General features: G+C 35.6%; 1 protein-coding gene across 1 annotated transcript; it reads right to left on the bottom strand.

Annotated features, from left to right (window-relative positions):
* Positions 1-1,116: 1,116 nt before the first annotated feature.
* LOC128243064 (uncharacterized) lies at positions 1,117-20,876 on the bottom strand. The gene is made up of 5 exons (XM_052960560.1): positions 20,811-20,876; positions 15,053-15,138; positions 8,588-8,741; positions 6,723-6,899; positions 1,117-5,385 (listed from the first exon to the last, which is right to left on the bottom strand). Exons 2-5 carry the CDS (start codon positions 15,136-15,138, stop codon positions 4,804-4,806), a joined length of 999 nt encoding a protein of 332 aa, XP_052816520.1. The 5' UTR covers positions 20,811-20,876; the 3' UTR covers positions 1,117-4,803.
* Between the last annotated feature and the right edge of the window lie 1,056 nt (positions 20,877-21,932).

The following is a 21,932-nucleotide window of genomic DNA, read 5'->3' as shown; positions in this document are numbered from 1 at the left end:
TGAAAATAAGCCAATCATGTTGATTCATGTTTATTTCTCATTATTCATGAACAAAGAAAAAATAACAGATTAAATATGACCTTAAACTTTTATAACTACCTGATAAGGAAATATTGGGGGAAAATAATGACTGTCTTCTGAAGTCTAATTATCTATGAATCACCCATTGATAATAAATCTAAATATTCAACAGGTGACAATTTTTGGTCATATCAGTGCCACAGATGTAAAAACATAAAATGTGACATAATTAGCGTCTCTATGATGCAAATGATATTCCATTCACAATTTAAAATACAGCCTACATTTTCAGCCAATGAAATTACAGATAGGCAATCATTAAGTTAGTAGACTAATGACATGAAGAGTTTCATTTTTCGCTGGTGTTAAAAGGTCCAGCTACTGCCACTCATCCAATGCACACTCACTGGGTCAGAAATTGCGCTGAAAATGAATCAGCCATTGAGGTTGTATTCTAAGTCAGTTAGATTGATGTGAATTCTTAATGATAAAGAAGGGCTCGTTTGCTAAGCTCACTCCGCCCATTCTTAATTATTTTGAATTCACTTCAAGTCATCTAACTATTACATAGATCATATACTCAGATGACCTTATACCGAGAAAATTCAATAATAATTTTAGAAATTCATCTTGAAATTTTGTTCAGTTTAGAACATGGGTCCTCAATTTGTACTTGGGAGGGATCATGGTAGACCAGACCTCACTGTTTTAAGGAAAATTTCAGATAAAATTGACAAAAGAATAATTGTTGAATTATTTTTCATGAATTTTAGGCATATTTCCAAAGATGTTATTTCAAACTAAATACTTTTGCCAGCGCCGTGTCACCATTGTTTGTGGAGGTATATTTCCAAGAAGCAAATTCAAACTAAATACTTTTGCCAGCGCCTTGGTGCCGATGTTTGTGGAGGTATATTTCCAAAGAAGCAAATTCAAACTAAATACTTTTCCAGCGCCTTAGTATCATTGTTTGTGGAGGCATATTTCCCCCTCCCCCTTAACACTTTAGTTGGATTTACAGCATGGCTTATGTTAAATGGACGATGAGTAAGCTGAAGCTGATACTCTTATTGACATCTTAAAAAAACAACTACATGTTTTGATTTATTTTATTTCATTCTGCTATTTTACACAGCCTTAAATAATAGCTCACTAGAATATTTCATAAAAGAGAAGTAAAAACACAAATAAAATGCTTTCGTTATACAGGAGAACTCACTTTGTCAAAGTTTTTGGGACATCGAAAAATACTTCGAGATAACGAACATTCAATTATACCAAAATACAGAAGTGTATAACTTAACCATAAATAATCGAAAAAAAGTTCGACATATCCAGAACATTGAGATAACAGGGTTTGACATAGCGAGATTTGACTCTCTCTCTCTATATATATATTATATATAAAAGGAAATGTATAGAAGAAATATTGCACACAAAATAAAGCTGCATCTTGTTCATATAGGCTCAAACATGTATTGGTGAAGGTTTTGCTAATATACAAGATTTGATGAATGAAAAATTGCGATGACAGATGCATTTTATTTTATTATGCAGACTTATTGTACATGCAGAACATAACAATACTGATTTCAAACATAAAGATGTTTACTGTTTATATGCCTTTTTAATTGTTTGTTTTTTTATGGGCATTTTTAATGATCATGCATGTTAGTACGGTCATATCACCATCCAACTCTGTAGGAAAATCTTGTAATTGGAGAATCTTGATATCTAACGTATGACAAAATGTCATAAGATCACGATTTTCAACTGAATATTAGTCGATAGCTAACAAAATCAAATTACAGATTTTACTTGTTAATCTAAATAAACTTAAGAGTAATAATTCCAGCCAAACTTACAGTTACTAGTTACAGCCAATATTGATAGATTTGTAAATTGAATCTTATGATAGATGGCCTAAGTATGTACATACATAAATAATATCACATAGCGATTGTAGCTCAGTAGAGATAAAGAGTATGCAATTGATATTTAAAGCTTTTTAAAGCGATCTGCAATTTGTTCATATTGAAGGTATCATATTTTGGCAGAGTATTATATATGATTATCCAATTATCCAAGTGCAGATTTCTTGCTGCATATATATGATGATGTCATCATGCAGTCTTATCGACTAGTTTTATCTCAACTTGACAAGTTCAAACAAGACTTGGTGGCATGACTTGGTGGCATGACTTGGTGTCCAAATTATGTTTACTTGCTCACTAAATACTAGATATGTTGACTTGCTCAGTTATTAACTAGATATTTTGACTTGCTCACTTATTAACTAGATATTTTGACTAAATGCTCACTTATAAACTAGATATTTTGACTTGCTCACTTTAATATTAACAAGGTATGTTGACTTGTTTAATTATTAACTAGATATTTTGACTTGCTCACTTATTAACTAAATAATATTATGTTGACTTGCTCACTTATTAACTAGGTATGTTGACTTGCTCACTTATTAACTAGATATTTTGACTTGCTCACTTATTAACTAGATATTTTGACTTGCTCACTTTAATATTAACAAGGTATGTTGACTTGTTTAATTATTAAGTAGATATTTTGACTTGCTCACTTATTAACTAAATAATATTATGTTTACTTGCTCACTTATTAACCAGATAATTGAAATAATGTTGAATTGACTTTAGTCAACAAATAAGGTTTAATAGTTGTGTCAGCATAATTTTTGTCCAGTCGAAAGTGTGTTCGACAACTTGTTTGGTTTTTTTTCAACAAAAACAGTCAGAATATCCAGTTAATAATTAAACAAGTCAACATTATTTTGGCAACACGTCGTGATATGGATGGTCAAATCAGAATAAAACATGTCAACATGACTACATGATAACATCATCAGTATTTATGATGCGATGCGATGTGATACGATACGCGCTTTAGTAGCAGACTAGATACATAATAAAGAGTTAGTTTTAGGTTTTGGTCATGAAATAGCCCACATTTGCATCAATGTGATATCTATATTCTTTCAATATCTAAAACAATATACACACTCATTTCACAAGACAACAATAGTTACTATTATAACATAACATCATAATCTAACAAATGCTTAATATAAAACTCAACAAGCTCTCATTATAAGATAAAATAAGCTATCATGAAACATAACAGATGATAGGGAGATTGTGAAACGCCACATGTACATGTATGTTTACATATATATGAGTATTATATGTACATATGTAACAGTTGCAAACAAGTTAAAAACTCATTAGTAAAATTGACACTCTTTTTCAAAATCAATACAAACACATGTGTAACAAATAAATTCTGAGCAAAAACCTTAAACTACTTACTAAACAATGCATTTATGAAAAGTATTTATTACTTACAGCAAAAAATATTAAATGATTTGTGAGTGCTAAAAGGTTTACTATACTGTAATCATTTCTTTGAAAACAATCAACTCATAAGGTAGAAATACCATTATACAAATGTATGTATTGATTTTGACGAGTGTCACTTTAAGTCTTGCACAATGAACACAAACCTGTATAACGTAGTGCACATAACTGTATGAGGTAGTGCACATTACAGTATGACGTAGTGCACAAAACTGTATGACGTAGTGCACAAAAAGTAGCCCACATATATGTATACATGTACAAGTAGTGTTTCTCAATCCCTCTATTGATATTATTACTTAAAGCTCACTCAAAGCAATGCACACCTTAATAATTATATAATTTAATCATGTTTATAACATGATCTATAAATAAACTGTTTGTTCATCCTTACAAGTTCTACCCGGCCTGTGACCTTGACGTTGGACAATACATAAATAAACTGTTTGAAATATTCAGTTCATATTGACCGCAATATTGTTTCACGATTTGGTCAATATAACAGCTTATTTCCCAGCTAATAAGTAAATAAGTGTATACTATTAACATAATTTAACATGTACTCAATCTAGAATAAATAATTTAATCTTGAATTTAATACTCCCGTGTACTTAAAAATATCAGAAGTTACTTGGTGATGTACATACATCAATTGCTTAAAGATTGATCAGACAGCAATCTAGGATATAAAACATACATGTATGCTTCTCTGATCGTTGTATTGTAATAACTCATAATTTAATATACTTGAATGAGAATGTGGTCTTGCTTTAAATACGTTTAATTATTGCATTACATACCGCACTGACAGTTGACCTGGTTTATTTGTTCATGCTATAAAAATAACTAATACAAGGATGGTCTATACTTGAACTAAACAATATGACTGACTTATAAAAATACTCTGTATAATTATTGAACACAAAAAATGGTTTGTGAATACATCGACGTTTGTTAATTGAAAACGTTTAAATGCAAAATCTACTAGGATGACGTTTATGGTTTTCCAATTCATAAGATTACGAATAATGTATTTTTAGGGGAAAACACTTAACTGTACTTGGACTAGCTTCCGTTTTAAAATTCCCACATAAAAGTAGTTTTCCTGTTTTAATTGGCGTTTATCATAAAATAATTAATATGAGGTCAGCGATATTTCGAAACTACTTTGTCAATGGAAGTGACTAGCGTTATGTGATTAAAGAACAGTCATGAATGAAATAACCATACTACTATTATTTCCGACTGAAGAGACCAGTCTTATAACATTTCAATGATTACACTGTTCACGCGGTCCTGCTCTAAGGCTAACAGTGTATATGATGTCGCCTTATGTCATTGTACTCTTGACCCTTACGTCATTGTTACTCGTGACGTCAGTGTTTCAATGACGTCACTGCGTGTATGGCGGTGGTGAAGACCCATCATGCAACACGTACTCGGGCGGCTGGAAATCATCGTCGTCTGACAACATTGGTGTCTTGTCGTCTGCGTCTATTTCTTTGGAGGTCGTGCTGCAGGAAAGATACACTGGCGCAGAGGGAGTTCTGGGAAAAAGTTCGTCCGGTTTAGGGAAATCATGGCACAGAGCTGTACACATGTGGTTTTGAAAGAAATCCCTGATCCCGACAGTAGATTTATCCGAATCACCAAATGATCCGTCCACGGAATGTATCACCGGGCTTGTTAGCCTGAATTTCCCGTCATTCTCGACACCCCTTAGGTCACACGCCACCATATTACCGTCCGTTGCTTGATATGTAAAATGCGCGAAAGCGTCCAACACTTGAGATTCGTCGCACGTTGCCTCTCCTTTACTGGTGACGAAGGTTTTAAAGTCTCCCTCCAAAAGATCTTCGAATAGGACAGCCTCGTTTTCGGAAAACTTTTTATCAAATCGCATGATAAGCCTCGTTATAACCATGATGTCAGACCGGCTATCCATTACAGCGTCAATCGGCTTCACAACTTCCACCTGAATAAAACGTCAATGTTTGTTAGATTTGCTAGAATTTAGATATATCGTCTAAACAGAGCGGGGGGGGGGGGGGCACACTGAACACATTCATAATTACAAGGCAGTTAGTTATATTCAACTACCTTAAATTTTTACCGTCGCTTGATGGGAATTAGCTCCTTCTTTGGTGGCGTATGACCTGTACAAAATTTAGTGGCATTTAACCTAAAATATTGTAGGTTTAATATCAATACTGAACAGGTCATATGACAACAAAGCTAGAGTTGATTCCGACGTTCAAACGACTGTGTAAATTAATATCTGACAAAAGCATGCACTCAGCCCGACTGCAGTTGAGTTTAAAAGTCATTTGCGAAAATTTACTTGCAGGATCGCTGATACACTTATGAACCACTTTCCACGTGTTATTCTAAACAAGTCAGGGGCGTAACTAGCCCTCTATCCATGCGGATTCATAGTTGTGGTAGGGGGATTCGGGGGTATGCCCCCCCCGGAAATTTTTTAAAGCAATGTTGCAATCTGATGCATTCTGTGGTGCTTTATTTAGTATTGGAAAATGGAGTTTTACAATCATATATCAACAATTAAAGCCATAGCTCGGCAAATGGATTAATATTGTTGTCAGAATCATGTGGATTCAGCCGCGTACTCGCGCATAGGCAGCTACGCGCCTTCACAAACCTGAATGACGCAGGACACAAAAGTAGTCCGCGCGCACCCGAACAAGTAGTGTTTCTTAATCTATCTATTATTTTGGAAAAAAAAATCCACTTATATAATTATAATCAGCAACTATTGCGTAAACTATGTCTTGTCACATTCGGTTCTATGAAAGTGCATATTTCTAGCTAATAATGCACCAGTCAATTGTAACCACGACCCCCCCCCCTCCTCCAGGTCCGGGGGTATACCGGGGAAATGGGCCGGGTTTTTACCTTTCAGGTGGCACCGCATTGCCGGTTGAATGCGGTTGTTTTGTCTTCGCTTTAAATATAGCGGGGAATGGGCCTTACCTAGGGTCCCTGGGGTGCGGGGGCATTTGGCAGGGCTTTTACCATTTGTTCGTCCCCGCAAGGCGGGGATTTTAGCCGGGGTTGGCTGGACTGAAAGTCAAAGTCCTCGCTATTCCCCGGACCGGGGGGTGGGGGGGCGTGGTTACAATTGACTGGTGCATAATACAGATGTACTTAATAAAATACATGTAACATAAGAAGTTCCGATTACTCTCCAAGCCGAATTCATATCACAATTCGGGTGTAAGATTTCACCATGGTCATTCTTATTTGCCCCCCCCCCCCCCACACACACACACACACTCAATGTCGACTACGCACCCTAGTTTGTGAGTGAAGCGCCTGCAGGTGCCTGTTGAACTTGAGGGCGAGGTTCCGAGCCACATCGCACCTGCGCTTGTATGGAGCCCAGTCCGCCGCCCGTCCATCATGGTGTCGGAACGTCTTCACGACGACCGCCGTCTCTGACCAGTAGTCACGTCTGTGAAACGCCACACCCTAGGGAGGGAAGGAGAGGGAAATATTATGCATGGTGATTTTATGTACTTTATGGGTATAAATGAGGGGTACTAACGCCTATGAAACGCCACGCCCTAGGGAGGGAATGAGAGGGAAATATTATGCATGGTGATTTTATGTACTTTATGGGTATAAATGAGGGGTACTAACGCCTGTGAAACGCAACGCCCTAGGGAGGGAATGAGAGGGAAATATTATGCATGGTGATTTTATGAACTTTATGGGTATAAATGAGGGGTACTAACGCCTATGAAACGCCACGCCCTAGGGAGGAAAGGAGAGGGAAATATTATGCATGGTGATTTTATGTACTTTATGGGTATAAATGAGGGGTACTAACGCCTGTGAAACGCCACGCCCTAGGGAGGGAATGTGAGGGAAATATTATGCATGGTGATTTTATATACTTTATGGGTATAAATGAGGGTTACTAACGCCTATGAAACGCCACGCCCTAGGGAGTGAATGAGAGGGAAATATTACGCATGGTGATTTTATGTACTTTATGGGTAAAAATAAGGGTTATTAACGCCTGTGAAACGCCACGCCCTAGGGAGGGAAATATTATGCATGGTGATATTATGTACTTTAGGGGTAAAATGAGCGGTTCTGGTATTCGTTTTCTTACAAATGATCATCAAAGTTGCATCGTTTGAACATTTAAATATTATAACCACGCAAAACTAAAAATGTTTATAAAAGCTTTCACATTATTTATAAATGGAACTAGATTTTCAGATCAATTGTTTGCAAGGAACATTCCATCGCTATGACCATTTTCCCCTGGTGGAAACTAGCGATAATCGGTTAATTGCGTGATTTGAAAACTACGCAGAAATCCAAGGAGCTAAGATCCAGCCATGAATACCAATCAAGTCAGCTGGGAAATGTAAAATAATGGAAATGATCAATTTCATGAAAATAAAACATTCAGGAAATAAAAAGCATCCAAACACTAGTGTGTGGGCGATTTCTTAAAATAAAGATATACCTTTCTATCTCGTGGACTAACAATGGAGTTATTTAAGTTGTTTAGATCATTAACAGATCATAACATCGCTATTTCTGTTTATAGAATTGAATCATGATATGAACATTTGCCGTATAACGAAGAATTAAAAAAAAATCCTTTCCGACTGCTACTATTTTCTCAAAAAATAATTGCGAAATGCCTGTTTTATAACATAATAGGAACATCAGAACAGATCAGAACATTTATTTAGATACAAGCATATACAGCTCAAGATCATCAAAACAGGCATCGTACCTGCAAACACAGGTGTCCTTAACAGAATTAATCACAATGGTGTTATGTTATTATATTTAATATATATCTTGAGCACAGTTTGATTTTAATATGTATCTTTTTCCCCTTTTCTGATACCTTATTGTTTGTTCTTTAATTTAACTCAGTTATACTATTCTCTTTTCTTTGTATTTAGGCCATGCATCGTTGTGACCATACTGAATATTTATATGTGTGTTTATATTTTTTTTATTTTGTCGAGAAATTGTTAAATATCATGTTTACGACAATACACATGTCTGTCGTCCGTCCGTCCGTCCGTCCGCCCGTCCGTCTGTCCGTCTGTCTGCCTGTAATGACTTTCTGTACAGGCTTTCTGTACAGGCTTTGAAACTTAAAAAATGTTCAAACCAAAACTTACCCTAAATCCGTAATAGGTGTTTCCGGTCCATTCAGGGTAAAGCTCGAACGAGCTCCAGTAGTCCTTCCCGAACTTCCATGGCTCTGTTGGCAGCGTCGAGTTATCGATGCGCACCTGTAGACGCGGCAGTCCCGGCATCCTGTTCCGGTCTAGCCTGCGGGGACACAAACAGTTGATAACTGTGTTCGCGCGCATCAAAATGTATTATAATTTCGTCGTATATACCAATAACAGACTCAACTCAAATACTGTTCTGACAGTGGATATATTTAAATTCTTGAGTAATTCATTTTGCTTGATATTTGAATGATACAAAAATGTACTTTACATATTAAGGTGTGGTACTGTTCACCTGCGTAGATCGACTTGATTTGAATCCTCGCTTTAAACTAGGATAAAACATGGTTTTCTAATCAAAAATGCAGCAGAATTTAGGTTATGATGAAATATGGTAATAAAAACTTTAGATGTAACCCATTTTCCCCTTGAACCCAGAGAAGGGATGGGCGCGAGTGTTGTAACATTGTGAAATACATGACTTAATCACGCCTAAAATAACGCAAGGCCATTGGTCCACGTCTGGTCACACGTACGGTGTCCCCCCCCCCCCCCCACAGGTTGTTTTTATTTGGTCACTAACCTTTATATCGAACCAAAATGGCAACTATTTTCTAATTCCGATGAATAAATGAACATTTTTTTCAGATTATCATTCCGAACAGGTTGTCCACGTGATATTATATACGTTACAGGGTAAGTTAGGTAACCCGATATGGGATATACGGGGTGCAGCAAACAAAAAAAACTCGGGTTCGAGCTTAGCTCTCATCCGATATGATTTCCTTTGCCCCGTATATCCCAGATCGGGTCACCTATCTACCCCGTAACTTTTTATACTGTACATACGTGTACATTTAAAATATGTTAATTACCTGAAGCAATATTCTTTAAATGTTGTCTAAAGAAAATTGGTGTAAGTGCAGATATAGCAAAGAACAGTTCTATTCGTGTTTTCTTTCATTCGTTTCGTTCTCTTTTTATACTAGCTCTGTTCGTGTAACTTGTGATTGTGAAAAATAGGATTCCAGCTTATCTTCAAGAACCCCTTATGTGAAATACAATCATAAATATGCAAAATGTATCTTGAGGGGTGAAAGCGAAAAAGTTCTTCCTTATTTAATATCACTTAGAACCTTTTCGCATTCACCCCTCGACCTTTAAATGAAAAAATAAATAAAATAAAATAAAAACATTCGACGGGCATTTCCCGCTGAACACTAAGAGTGTTAGCATTAATTATTTGCTGCGCTCGGCCTGCCGACTTCATTGCTTAGTAGAGCGAAAATAAACATTTACTAGTAATATTACGTACATTGTACTTGCATTATGCCAAATCTGTGCTCGTTCGAAGATCATATGAACCTTACTTTGGTTGTCATACAGGGAGGTACTTCCTCAAATATATGACAAGTTTCAGACTAATTATATCTTTAAAAAATACTATTTTATGGGTTATCTTAAAGCGGTATTTGTTTGCATGCGCAGTATCTTTATTCCGCAAGTATTTCATTTTATCTTAAATCAATTGATGAACCGGAATTTATGTGCAAGTTTAACGGAAATTATATAAAGAAGACCCAATATGATATCTGATTGTATTACATCAAAGTGTATAACTATTTAGTGTTCATGACTGGTATTCAAAAAACATCTTATGTCATTTTATACTTGTAATTTAATATTTCCTATTTTTGTCGTAGTCAAATTCTTAGAAAAGTAGATGTGTTTTTAACATAAAAGTATTATATTACAAAATAAATAATGAAAATACAATAGTTTATATATGATCAAGTTATTATATCATATAACCAGTGAAATACTTAACTTAGGTACATGACTTAAGTGAGGAAATGGCTTCAGATGTTTAGTTTAAACATTATATATTTAACAACGATTGTGAAGAAAGCTATGATAGCTTATACTAAGTCACTCTCGTTGGCACGATGTTACGCGAGAGTGTGGTCTTGTGTTGTGGGGGAAACCGGAGAACCCGGAGAAAACCCACTTGTCCAGCTTGGTGACCCCTAACCAAACTTACATGCACCCAGGCCGGGAATCGAACCCGGGTCGCCTTGGTGAGAAGCGAGTGCGCTAACCACTGCGCTTAAAATGTTTAATGAATACCTGTCCCGGCTCATGCCTCCGCCTCATGGGATTGCCGGACAGTTTCACATTTTATCGTTTAAACGAACGTTGACAACAACAACAACAATCTATTAAACATATTACAATACCACCAAATGTCCATTCAGTTACTAAAATAACCGCCAAATTTCATTTAAGTCATTGGTGTAGTTTGTTAAATGAGTTATTAAGAAGCTCACGCATGTAAACTGGTTAATATTAAGGCATATGCGTAGCATTTCGCGCTAAACACTAAGAAAGTTAAAATTTATTCCTGGTCTTTTGATTGCGCCCGGCCTACCGACTTAATTGTTCAGAAGACCAAAAATAAACCATAACTTTTACATAGTAATTACTATCTAGAATAGTCTTACGTTATTACTCAACTTTACAGTATAAGATTCTACCTTAATAGCATAAAATCCTGTAAAGTATCCCTGAAATCAGCACACTGTTCTTCATTTCACCTTAAATCACTTAGAAATATGCCATTTAGAAATACCGTTTGTACTCGTATCTAACCAAACAACCAGCCACGTTGACACAAGTGAAACCAGATTCAATATTATTTTCCTGATCAATACAGTTTCCCCACCATGTTGAATATGATTATTGGTCCAGCGCTTGTATTATTTCCAGTCTTGGAAAATAGAATGAAGCCATTACGGCTATAGGTATTGATGAATGCTAAAATCCGATATACCGCGCCAATTGGGAATCAACATTTATTCGATCCTAGAAAATTGGGGGTAAGCTTATGAATGCATAATTGTTATTAAATTTACGGAAGTTATCGCTGTATTTCATCATTATTGAATGTCAAATGGTGCATTTAATATGACTTTGACCGAATATAACGTGTAGTGTTTGAATAAAATATTATTTATACTCGCACTCGGGCCTTGCCCATTCGGCGAGTGCTCCGATAAGAGTGTTAATCATTTTATGTTTTTGGAACATAGCGCACAGACAGAATGTAACCCTGGTTATAACTATCCTGGTTCTCGAAGTAATGTCTTTATGATCAAGAAGGGCACGAGTGTAGCACTACCCACGATACCACCATTTAATACGATTGTTTTTTATCCATACAAGTTGTGCGTGCATTTAGAGGCATCCACTTATATTAAATATAAGTATAAGTATAATTTTATTAAGATCGTATACAAAATTGGCACTTTGTTAGAAGTTTCGCCGGCACTGTTCTGTTCGAATTACTAGCTATTGTTATCATTGTTCGAAGTAACTAACGGCAAATCTGTTAAAAATTAGAAAAAAACTTACCTATTAATTAACCACTTTGCTTTAATTATCTTATCAGAATTGTACTAATAAACACTTCCAGAAATCATCTCTTTCAAAACTGTTGTATCCCAAATGTAATGCACGACTATATCCCGAATATATATAATAAACACAAGGCAAAGAAATGAATGACTGTTTTCAGGTAAACTTCATTTGTAGAAGATCAGATCATATAAAAACATATATTTCCCACACAACAGCTGGGTATATTCCGGCTTAAGCGGATACCTGTATTTCTCGGGTATTGATTCCAAGACTCGGTAATGTTCACGCGTATATACCTGGGAACTACCAGGAAACTATGGAATTTTCTGTATAAACAATGTGTTTCGTGCAATTATTGACGTTTCCAGGTGCACGTAGTTTCTGTGTATTAAGTGTTTACGCCCATGCGCCCGCTAATGGCATCACCGGCAATCATTTAGAAAGCCTCTGACAAAAATAAACTTCAATTCAGTCGTGTATTTTTTAATACGGATTAAAACATGTTTCTTTCCACCAACCCAACCGACTCTATATTTTCCTCCCGAACAGGCGCGTAGCTAGGGTAAATTTGGGATTATGCAGATCGATGCTTCACCCCTTCAGCTCCTACCCCCGTCGGGGTTTTTTATTTCAATTTTTTTATATGACATAAACTTGTACCTGTAAAAATTTCATTACGAAACTGCTTATTTGCGTACAATCAGCGACGCGCCTGCGGACCATTCGCTTTTTATATTGCCGTAGTGTGTGGATATGTTTTTTCGGACTTTCCTAAAATGCAATTTTGAGTGGACATGTTTAAATTTGATCAATTTATAATTTAAACCTTTCAACAATAGTGATATACCCTGATAAAGGTCGGTTTGTTGCAGAACCCCTGCCTGGGGGAGTTAGTGGAAGGGGGGGGGGGTAGTGGAAGCAATGAACTGTTTTGAGGAAGGGGGGGGGGGGGCTAAGCTGTTATTAATTTCTGGTGAAATACACGATTTATGGGCTGCGCCAGTCTTATTACAAAATTTACTAGTGAAGCAAAAATTCACCATAGCTATTACATAGTTATTTTGGAAGATCTTCAACCATTTAAAATTGTATCGAAATTGATTCAAAACTTGGGGGTTGGATAAAAAAAACTCTTTCGCGCGGTCGTGAAATGCACTTCGATTATTCACGGTATTCAAAACAATTTAGTACTCCTTAGTAAAGCGACTCGCTCACGAATGCGTGTGAAGTATGGACAAATTGCTTGTAACTATAATAAATAAGCATTTTAAGCTCAAATAAGGGCTCTTTTCTTATCACCTAATTGCGACACATGTATTTTGTAGAAAAAGCGGAGTGACGCCGCTATTAAATATATATATATGATTTTAAGGTTAAAATCACAAAATCTGTTTAATTGAATATATTTGTCAAACGCTGTTAGGTGTTTGTTAATAAAAGAACGTTAAATTATCAATATTTCAACAAAAAACAACACATTGGTGAACCCTAAATTTCGTTATCACGAGACAGTCAACATCACGTGCTTGTAGGAAAACACACAAATCAGTTTTGAATGTTTACATGTAATAACAAATGCCAATATTTCTTTCAGAAATAAAATATATACAAAGAAATGTTTCTTACATGTCCGATGCTCTCCAATAGCCTGTAACACTATGATAGAACGTAATTCAATAGTATGTTTTTATATTATGCAAATTACGTGGTCTGTCAAGGCGAAACAGAGGGGAGTTTTTTACTTTCGATCTCATGGCAATATTCTGATCGTTAGTTTTATCTCTCGGTGTTTACAAACTACATGTTGCATTACCATAGTTATAAATCTACCGTTTCCCAAACGATATGGGCTTCATCGAAAATGATTTCAGATAAGGCTCATTAATAAAAAAAGGCACCTGTGTTTAAACACATGCAGTTAAAACTCTCAAAATGTCGTAAATTGAACAAATGTTAGCGGAATGTCGAAGTCTTACAAAGATTATTTTAAAAAAGAAGATTTTCATTATTATCATTTTAAAGATTTTGTATTTATCCATCATCCATAGCTATCGAACTATAAATAATTATTTAATTCGTATTTACCCATCATCCATTTTCAAGCTACCCAACTATATATATTTTTTGTTACATTAAATATAGTTTTGAATTCGAAACAATATCTTTATTAATTAATGCGATTAAAGAAAGAACACATACAAAGAAATGTTCCAAACCTGAAAAACATTCGAACCAAGCACCGCCATAGACATGTAAAAAATACTTTCATCACACTGCAAGCCCGAACAGCCATCTCGACATCAAGCCAAAACAACCTCGTGCTATCCGGAATTAAATCTACCCGAATAAAGTTCCGCGTATATGAACACATAAACCATGTAAATGAAGTGTGCACAATGAAGTCATCGGCAGTTCTATTCCATGAAAATGTGAGTGACCTTGTAAATATTGATCCACAAAGATATCCTTTTCGGGATATGTTTTAATACACATGTATGCTAATGATTTATTTTCCATTTTACGATATTTCGTATTTTATTTTTATGGCATTAATAAATGCCCTACTTTCATTCAAAGCTTGAGTTTCGTTTCGATTGGTGAATGCGAAAAGGTCCTAAGTGACATTGAATAAAAAAGGAGATAGAACCTTTTCACTTTCACACCTTTTTTCTCTTCGTCAATACGAGTTCGACCCGGTCTTTGAATTATAACCTTGACCTTGGACAATACATAAATTTGTGTCAATGAATTGTTATTAACGTGCAACGATGGATTAGCATGATAATCGAAATGTACATCATGATAATACCGTATTTTGAGAATATTTAAAAAAAGAAATAGATAATGATCTTATATATAACTATTTTTCAAAATGTTATATATATCACTGTTTGTATTAAACGCCGCAGAAGTTTAAATATATTGAATACAGAAATGTTGAACATTTTATAAACGTATTTTTGTTTTTAAAATGATGAGTTAAATACTTACAATTTGCAGATAACCTGTGATTGACGATGCTCGTACGGACGGACGGGTAGACGGACTCTTAGGAGAGCAGTGCAGCGACCATCCATCTGAAAACGAACAAACAACTAAATAATGGGACATCTACAATATAAGCACGACGTTGGTGGAAGTAAAATTCGTTGGTGACTATTCTGAAACATATCGAACATATTTTTGTCCTGAAATGAGCCATTTTTGCGTAAATGTTTGGCAGCCAGTGATACAAGATTGCTGACAAAAAATCAGCATGCAGTTTTTTTATATCTACGTTCGAAAACTGATGTTTTATGACTTAAAGCTTTAAGCAAAAATGAAATATTCGGCAGTTTACCAAACGATTGATATCAGTTATATTGTGAGTAATTTTTATTTGAATGATTTGAAGGCATTCATACCAAAATCACCCGATTCTAAGAAAAAACCAACAACACTAAAATAAATGTCAAAACTGTCAATCTGTGAGAATTCAGCTTTAAAACTCAGATAGTACATACCTAACCATATAAAAAACGATAATAAGTGTATCCTATTGAATTGTTGAATTAGCTTTAAATACTACTAATATTCCGCATTGCACAAGCCAACATATTATACATGTATGATGCCAATATTTCACAAATCCACAGAGGCGGCAATGGCGCTGTAGCAGCCGTTGGTCAATTCAGTATTGACTGATTAATGACTTCATGAAAGCCAATTAGCAAATCATTCTAGATGGAAGATGGAGTGTATTGATGATTGGCAGAGAGGGCACGAGCCCGATATTATGATAAAAGATGGGCCTGATTGTTATCAAAAACACATGACCTCTTCGTGGAAGTTGGGATGGAATAAACTTATTAGGGCCTTAAAAAATACATTTGGTTCGGGTAGCCCGACTCTACCTACGAAATAGGCACCGACCCCACCGTTTGTATAGTTATTTGGTAACAAACAATATAAAATATAATATAAAAATATGTTTAATATGTAGTTTAAAACCTTTAACGCTTTATACATGCGAAACCCGTTGGCTCGAAATTCCATGGACCGGCCAAAACACTTCGAGCGTCGCAAATATCGAGCCAACCGGGAATGATTACGTGGATTAAAAAACAATCGGTCCTTTATCCAAAGTTCGAGCCAACGAGGATATCGAGTCAAGCGATGTCGATCCAACGGGTTTCGACTGTACAAAAGATTACTTTATAACCATTCGCCAATGATGAATACAACATTCTTATATAAAGCATGACAGGAAAAATTATTAAGCCTACCTACCCTACGTGTTTTTGAAAACGATGTAACCCTAACCAAACCATTTTTGGACCTAAAGAGTAATGTCAGCTGCTTAAAGATGCACTCTTACTCCCAAATAAGATTTACCACAATTAATACAATTGTTTTAATATTACAAAATAATGAATAATTGTCGAAAACAGTGGTTTTTACGAAGGATAGTGAGTTTAATTTGAAAGAAATAAGCATGAAAGACGATATTTCTACCTTATGAGACTATAGTAGACCACAGTAAATCTTTTAGCATTCACCAATCATTTAATATTTTTGTGTTTTCTGCTATTAAATGCACGGTTATAATCTTGTTATCAGTATTTTTTTTCAATAAATACATTATTTAGCAATCAGGTAAAGGTTTATCACTCAAAACTTATGTGTACAGTCAAACCCCGATGGTTCGAACTTCCAGGGACCGGTAAAAATACCTCGAGACTCGTAAAATTCGAGCCAAGCGGGAATGTTTACCTCCAATATCAAGAAATCGGTCCTTTACATCTAGTTCGAGCCAACGAGGAAATCGAGCCAAGCGAGTTCGAGCCAACGGGGTTCGACTGTATGTATTAATTTTGAATAAGAGTGTCACTTTAAGTATAATGGAGATTGAAGTGTTAGTGTGCATTTCAAATACATTAGGCGATTTGCCCATGCCTACACAAAAACACATTTATGAGATAGTTCATAGTCGATCATTTTTTAGTATTCAACCTAATGTTTCCGCATTTTATCTCTTAAAGCATCGTGGAAGTAAATAATATTGCGTTTTTTTAGAATAAGGTTAAGACATTTCATGTCAATGAGTAAGATTTCATGTGATCAATTACATAATGTCAAATAAATATGGCTGTTGTGTTTGTTAAAAACGTCAAAATGTGATATTTTGAAACCAGGTGGCCCTATTATGTAAAAAAATGATTAAAAAAACACATTCATAAAGATAAAGTGAGTGCAACATGAATTTTTATTTTTTATTTCAACTTAAGTTTTACCCGAAATCACCAATTTTGCACTATTTCAAGGCCTAAAAAGTGTTTGTAGCTCGTTTAGGCTTTAAGTTTTACTCTCTCTCTCTCTCTCTCTCTCTCTCTCTCTCTCTCTCTCTCTCTCTCTCTCTCTCTCTCTCTCTCTCTTTTTTGGGGGGGAGGGGGGTGATTCATAAAAAATAAAATAATAATAATAAAATATTAATAAAAAAACCCATATCAACAAAGTACTTGGACGGACACCAGATGATGCCATCGTAAGAAAATGAGAAAAATGTCAAAAACTTACATAAAATTGTTATCGATGTGTACAACTTACCGATGTATCACTTACGACACATGCATCTTCTTTCGCAGTTTTTTGCATAGTTTTCCAATGCGAAATTTATTGGGCGTGTTTACCGCGTAAATCTCAGTAAATTTAAAAATAGCGTCGGTAAATTATTTTAATCGAGTAAAAATAATGTAAAATCTGTCACATACTAGCTCGTATTGAGGCTAATACGGTATTTGCCGATTTTTAACCATCTGGTGTCTTGTCCCCATAGATATGAGTTTACAAATCAAAATTAGTATCAATTGCGATAACCTTAAAATCATTTACGTTTAAGTCAAACATTTTCAGAGATAAATCAAGTAAAGTCAAGTATTCGTTCTCACAAGTACAGTCAAGTATTCGTTCTCACAAGTAGTCAAGTATTCGTTCTCACAGTTGACACTTTAAAAGTGCCAACAAGTGGAGCTCAAATAAAGTTAACAAAATAATGGAATAAGTAAAATACGGTAGTTACTCATTCGGAACTTCTCGGCCATTTTATCGAAAATTTATTGTTTTTTTAAAATAGTGGCCGAGGAGCTCCGAATGGGTAGTTACTATAGTTAGTGCATATGGACGGGTATATTGTATATACAGACGATGTAGGCATGTCGACATGTTTTCTGTTGACTTTCGAGTAATAATACGACCTGTCGCAATAATTATGTCGACTTATCTCGTTATAACTCACACAATAAGTCGACTTGTTTTCTGTCGATTTGCGAACTATAACACGACATTTTGCAATACTTATATGGGCGTATCTAATAAGTCAACAAGTCGACAAAAATACTGCGACATGTCGTGTTCAAGCTCGCAGGTCGACATAAAATATGTCGACACGACTTTTTGATTACATCATCTAAACGAAGTATACATGTGCGTATATATTTTTATAAACTGCGTCATTTTGACATCATCCGCGGAATTGGATTGTGTTGCGTTTCTCAGAGTCTGCATTCATTGAGTAATTTAATCACACACGTGTTTCACAAATACATGATTAAAAGTATTAAACAATATTAACATACATGTATATACAATGATAACATGGTAAGTATAAAATTTGAACAAGCTGGAAATATGAAAGTATCAGCGACAACAGTAATTCTTGGTTTAGCCAGAACTTATTGCAGAATATATTGAACAATGTAAATAATCATTTGAGCTACAGAAATGCATAACATACATACACAATAGAGAGCGGTGAAATACATCTATAGTGAGTAAATGACAGAATTGAGAATTACCTTAATTGGTTTTACTAAGTCTCTCTTCTGTTAGTAAGTCTTAAAGTGAATTAAGTTTAGATTGTGTTTTAATTTATAAATCATGACAAACATGTAAACATGTATATACATATATCATAAGTAAGGCCGACAAACAAACAGACACACGTAATGTAGGATAATTACGTAGTATGCCATGCTGAGAGATAATAAATGAATAAAGTTATATATAATTAAGTGAAATTCTGAGAACAAGATATGGATAATTAAAATGCACCTGCCCGTTATCTAGAAACGCAATAACCAAATTGGGCTTTAAACATCGGCTTGATGGATTAATGATCTGTTTGGGGAGAGATATTTATGAATAGCCCGGAGCGTTAAAGCTGCACTCTCACAGATATACAATTTTTACAGATTTTTTATGGAAAGAGCAAATTTTTGGGTAAATATCTGTAAACCAATGGTATAAGATTGTTGACAAAAAATCAGATCGTAGATTTTCATATTCCGTTCCAAAATTTATGTTTTATGGCTTAATCCGTTTCTAACTGTTAAAGAAAAATGCATAAAACATCAATTTTGGAACTGAAAAATAAAAATCTGCGATCATATATGACTGGTTTACATGCATTTTGGCATAAATTGGCGCGTTCCAACACAAAAAATAAAACAGTTGTCAAAAAGTTCAATCTGTGAGAGTGCAGCTTTAATGATCTGTTTAGAGAGAGAAAATTAAGAAGAGCCCGGAGCGTTAAGTTTTTACCAATACCAGGAAAAGACACGAAAACCCATAAACCAAATCCTTACATTCTTTCTACGAATGAAAAAGACACTTGATAAGAAAATGGGGACTTTTATTCTCTTCATTTTAGTGATCTTGCGTGCGAACGTTCCCAACTTGAGCGAGTGTTCGTGTTTATTCTCTATGTTTAATCATGCCATATATTTCTTGTTACAAGTTATTAATAGTTTCTAATTGTCCGCACCCTATCTGCTCTTGTCATATATATTGACTCAGCATCTATAGAGTGTTGACCTTTCTCGGTTCCCCAGGGTTCCATGCGAGTTCAGCAAGTCTATCTAAGTGATCAATAAACATTGCAGATTTACCTACATGCTCCTCATTATTGAAGCATTGTTCCCATCGAACTCGCCGCAAGGGACTTCGATCAGCCGATACCAATTATTGTAATAATGAGGTCAATTCACAGCAATAAAAGAGGCCAATATATCACACAAGAGCTTTATTATTGGTCAGTTATTTCGTACCGTCTCAGAAGCTCGGAGGTACCTCATGAAATCTCTCGATCAATGATCTGTATGTCTGTATTTGAAAACTATACTGCACGTACAGGGTACAGAATGTAGATAAGACAGCTATCTTTATGCTTATCAAAATTAATGTTGTTCTCCCTGAACCGAATTCTGACCACTGTGCGCATGAGTGTACAGTGTATACAAAGTAGACATATGAAGTGGAGTAAGACTTTAAGGATTATGAATGCGTCTCGAAGTAGCCCTCCATAAGCATTAGAACCTTTTTTCAGGTCATCCTACTGACTTTGAATAAAATCTCATTGGCTGGCTCACAGTAAACGCAAAATCTGGCGCAAGGATCGAGTGTGTATCGAATGATTGGCAGTAGGCAAATCTTTAAACAACCGCAAAATGAGAAATTCCTAATTATTAATGAACACCTATCTGCAATTTCATTCGCTGAGAATGTAGGCTGCATTCTAATGAACATTCAACATAATTCATGATATGCATTCTTATGGTACAGCAATATTTTCACCACACTAACAGAACTCCATACTCCTGTACGTGTTCGTATCATAATCGCTCAATCGTAATTAATAAATCGTTAACTTCTCATTTAGTTTGTAACATCCGTTAAATTGATGGGAACTGATTCAAAACCAGAAAACAAATACCAGAGGGAACTCTGAAGCTATGGCGGCTTTCAATGCTATTTCCACCGTCCCTGCAGTTCCGGCGACTGTCTCGGCTCGTTTTGTTTTGATAACGTCTACGTCATCATCGTAGCGGTGGAGACAACGTCAAGTAGAGTTCTACGTAAAGTAAACGACCGAAAATATATCACAGGTAAAATTTTGGCCGTCAATACCATAATTCTTTAGTTCGAGTGAAATCCGGGAAGTGTTGTGACCGATATTTCAATGTTTAAAGGTCAAAACAGTGTATTCGCATTTTTTTTAATCTTTGAAATACAGTCGAACCTCGTTGGCAATCGGAACACCTCGTCCAGTATCCAACAGGAATTGTCTATCACGAAGCTTGCCGGAGATGGCCGAGTTGCAACAAATGCCTTGTTGGCTCTAACTACCTTTCATGTGATACCAAAATAATCAGACATCGAATTTTCACATTATCGTGTATTGGATACCTTTAAAAACAGTTTGCGCAGAATTCTTACAAGCTTAATTGTGGTGGGACCCGGGAGATGGGGCGGGGGACACAACCGTGAAACCGCCTCAACTTTTTTTGACCGCGGTTTAGAAATGACACTGATTGTTGTGACACATTTTAGTTCACGCAATGATCTTTCTACCCCTGCGGTCATTGGATCATTTTGGCTGAATTTGCTCACCCCTGCCATTGTTGGATCCATGTGGGCTGAACTATCTTACCTCTGAGTTCATTAGCTCCGTTCGAGCTGAAATTTCTTACCTCTGAGTTCATTGGATTGAAATATCTTACCTCTGAGATCTCTGGATTGGTTTGGACTGAAATATCTTACCTCTGAGATCGCTTGATTGGTTTGGACCGAAATATCTTACCCCTGAGATCTAAATATAGGTCAAGGTTAAATTGCACGTGCAGTATGATAACCAAATAAATTTATTTTTGTCTCAAATATTACAAAAGCTTTTTGTCAATTATTTAGAATTGTATAAGCATTTAGGTCACACCAAAGTGACGTTTCGTTTGACAGGGTTACACCTACTATTTAGTCATGGATGCATTGTATTTTAAGCGTTTTGGCTTGAAAGTTTCCGTCAAAAATTGACTTATACACTGTCAGTTCACTAGGC

Source organism: Mya arenaria, chromosome 8, assembly GCF_026914265.1.
Source record: "Mya arenaria isolate MELC-2E11 chromosome 8, ASM2691426v1".
Classification (NCBI taxonomy): Eukaryota; Metazoa; Mollusca; class Bivalvia; order Myida; family Myidae; genus Mya; species Mya arenaria.
The sequence above is the reverse complement of the archived record's forward strand: the minus strand, read 5'-3'. Positions and strand labels throughout refer to the sequence as shown.

What these genes read in the sequence shown, in the direction of transcription:
- LOC128243064 (XM_052960560.1), bottom strand. Translation starts at nt 15,138, where the DNA reads ATGGATGGTCGCTGCACTGCTCTCCTAAGAGTCCGTCTACCCGTCCGT. An exon ending in TCACAGGTTATCTGCAAATT is followed by an intron (nt 8,742 to 15,052) that starts GTAAGTATTTAA and finishes GTGTCCCCGCAG; the next exon opens with GCTAGACCGGAACAGGATGC. An exon ending in ACACCTATTACGGATTTAGG is followed by an intron (nt 6,900 to 8,587) that starts GTAAGTTTTGGT and finishes TTCCCTCCCTAG; the next exon opens with GGTGTGGCGTTTCACAGACG.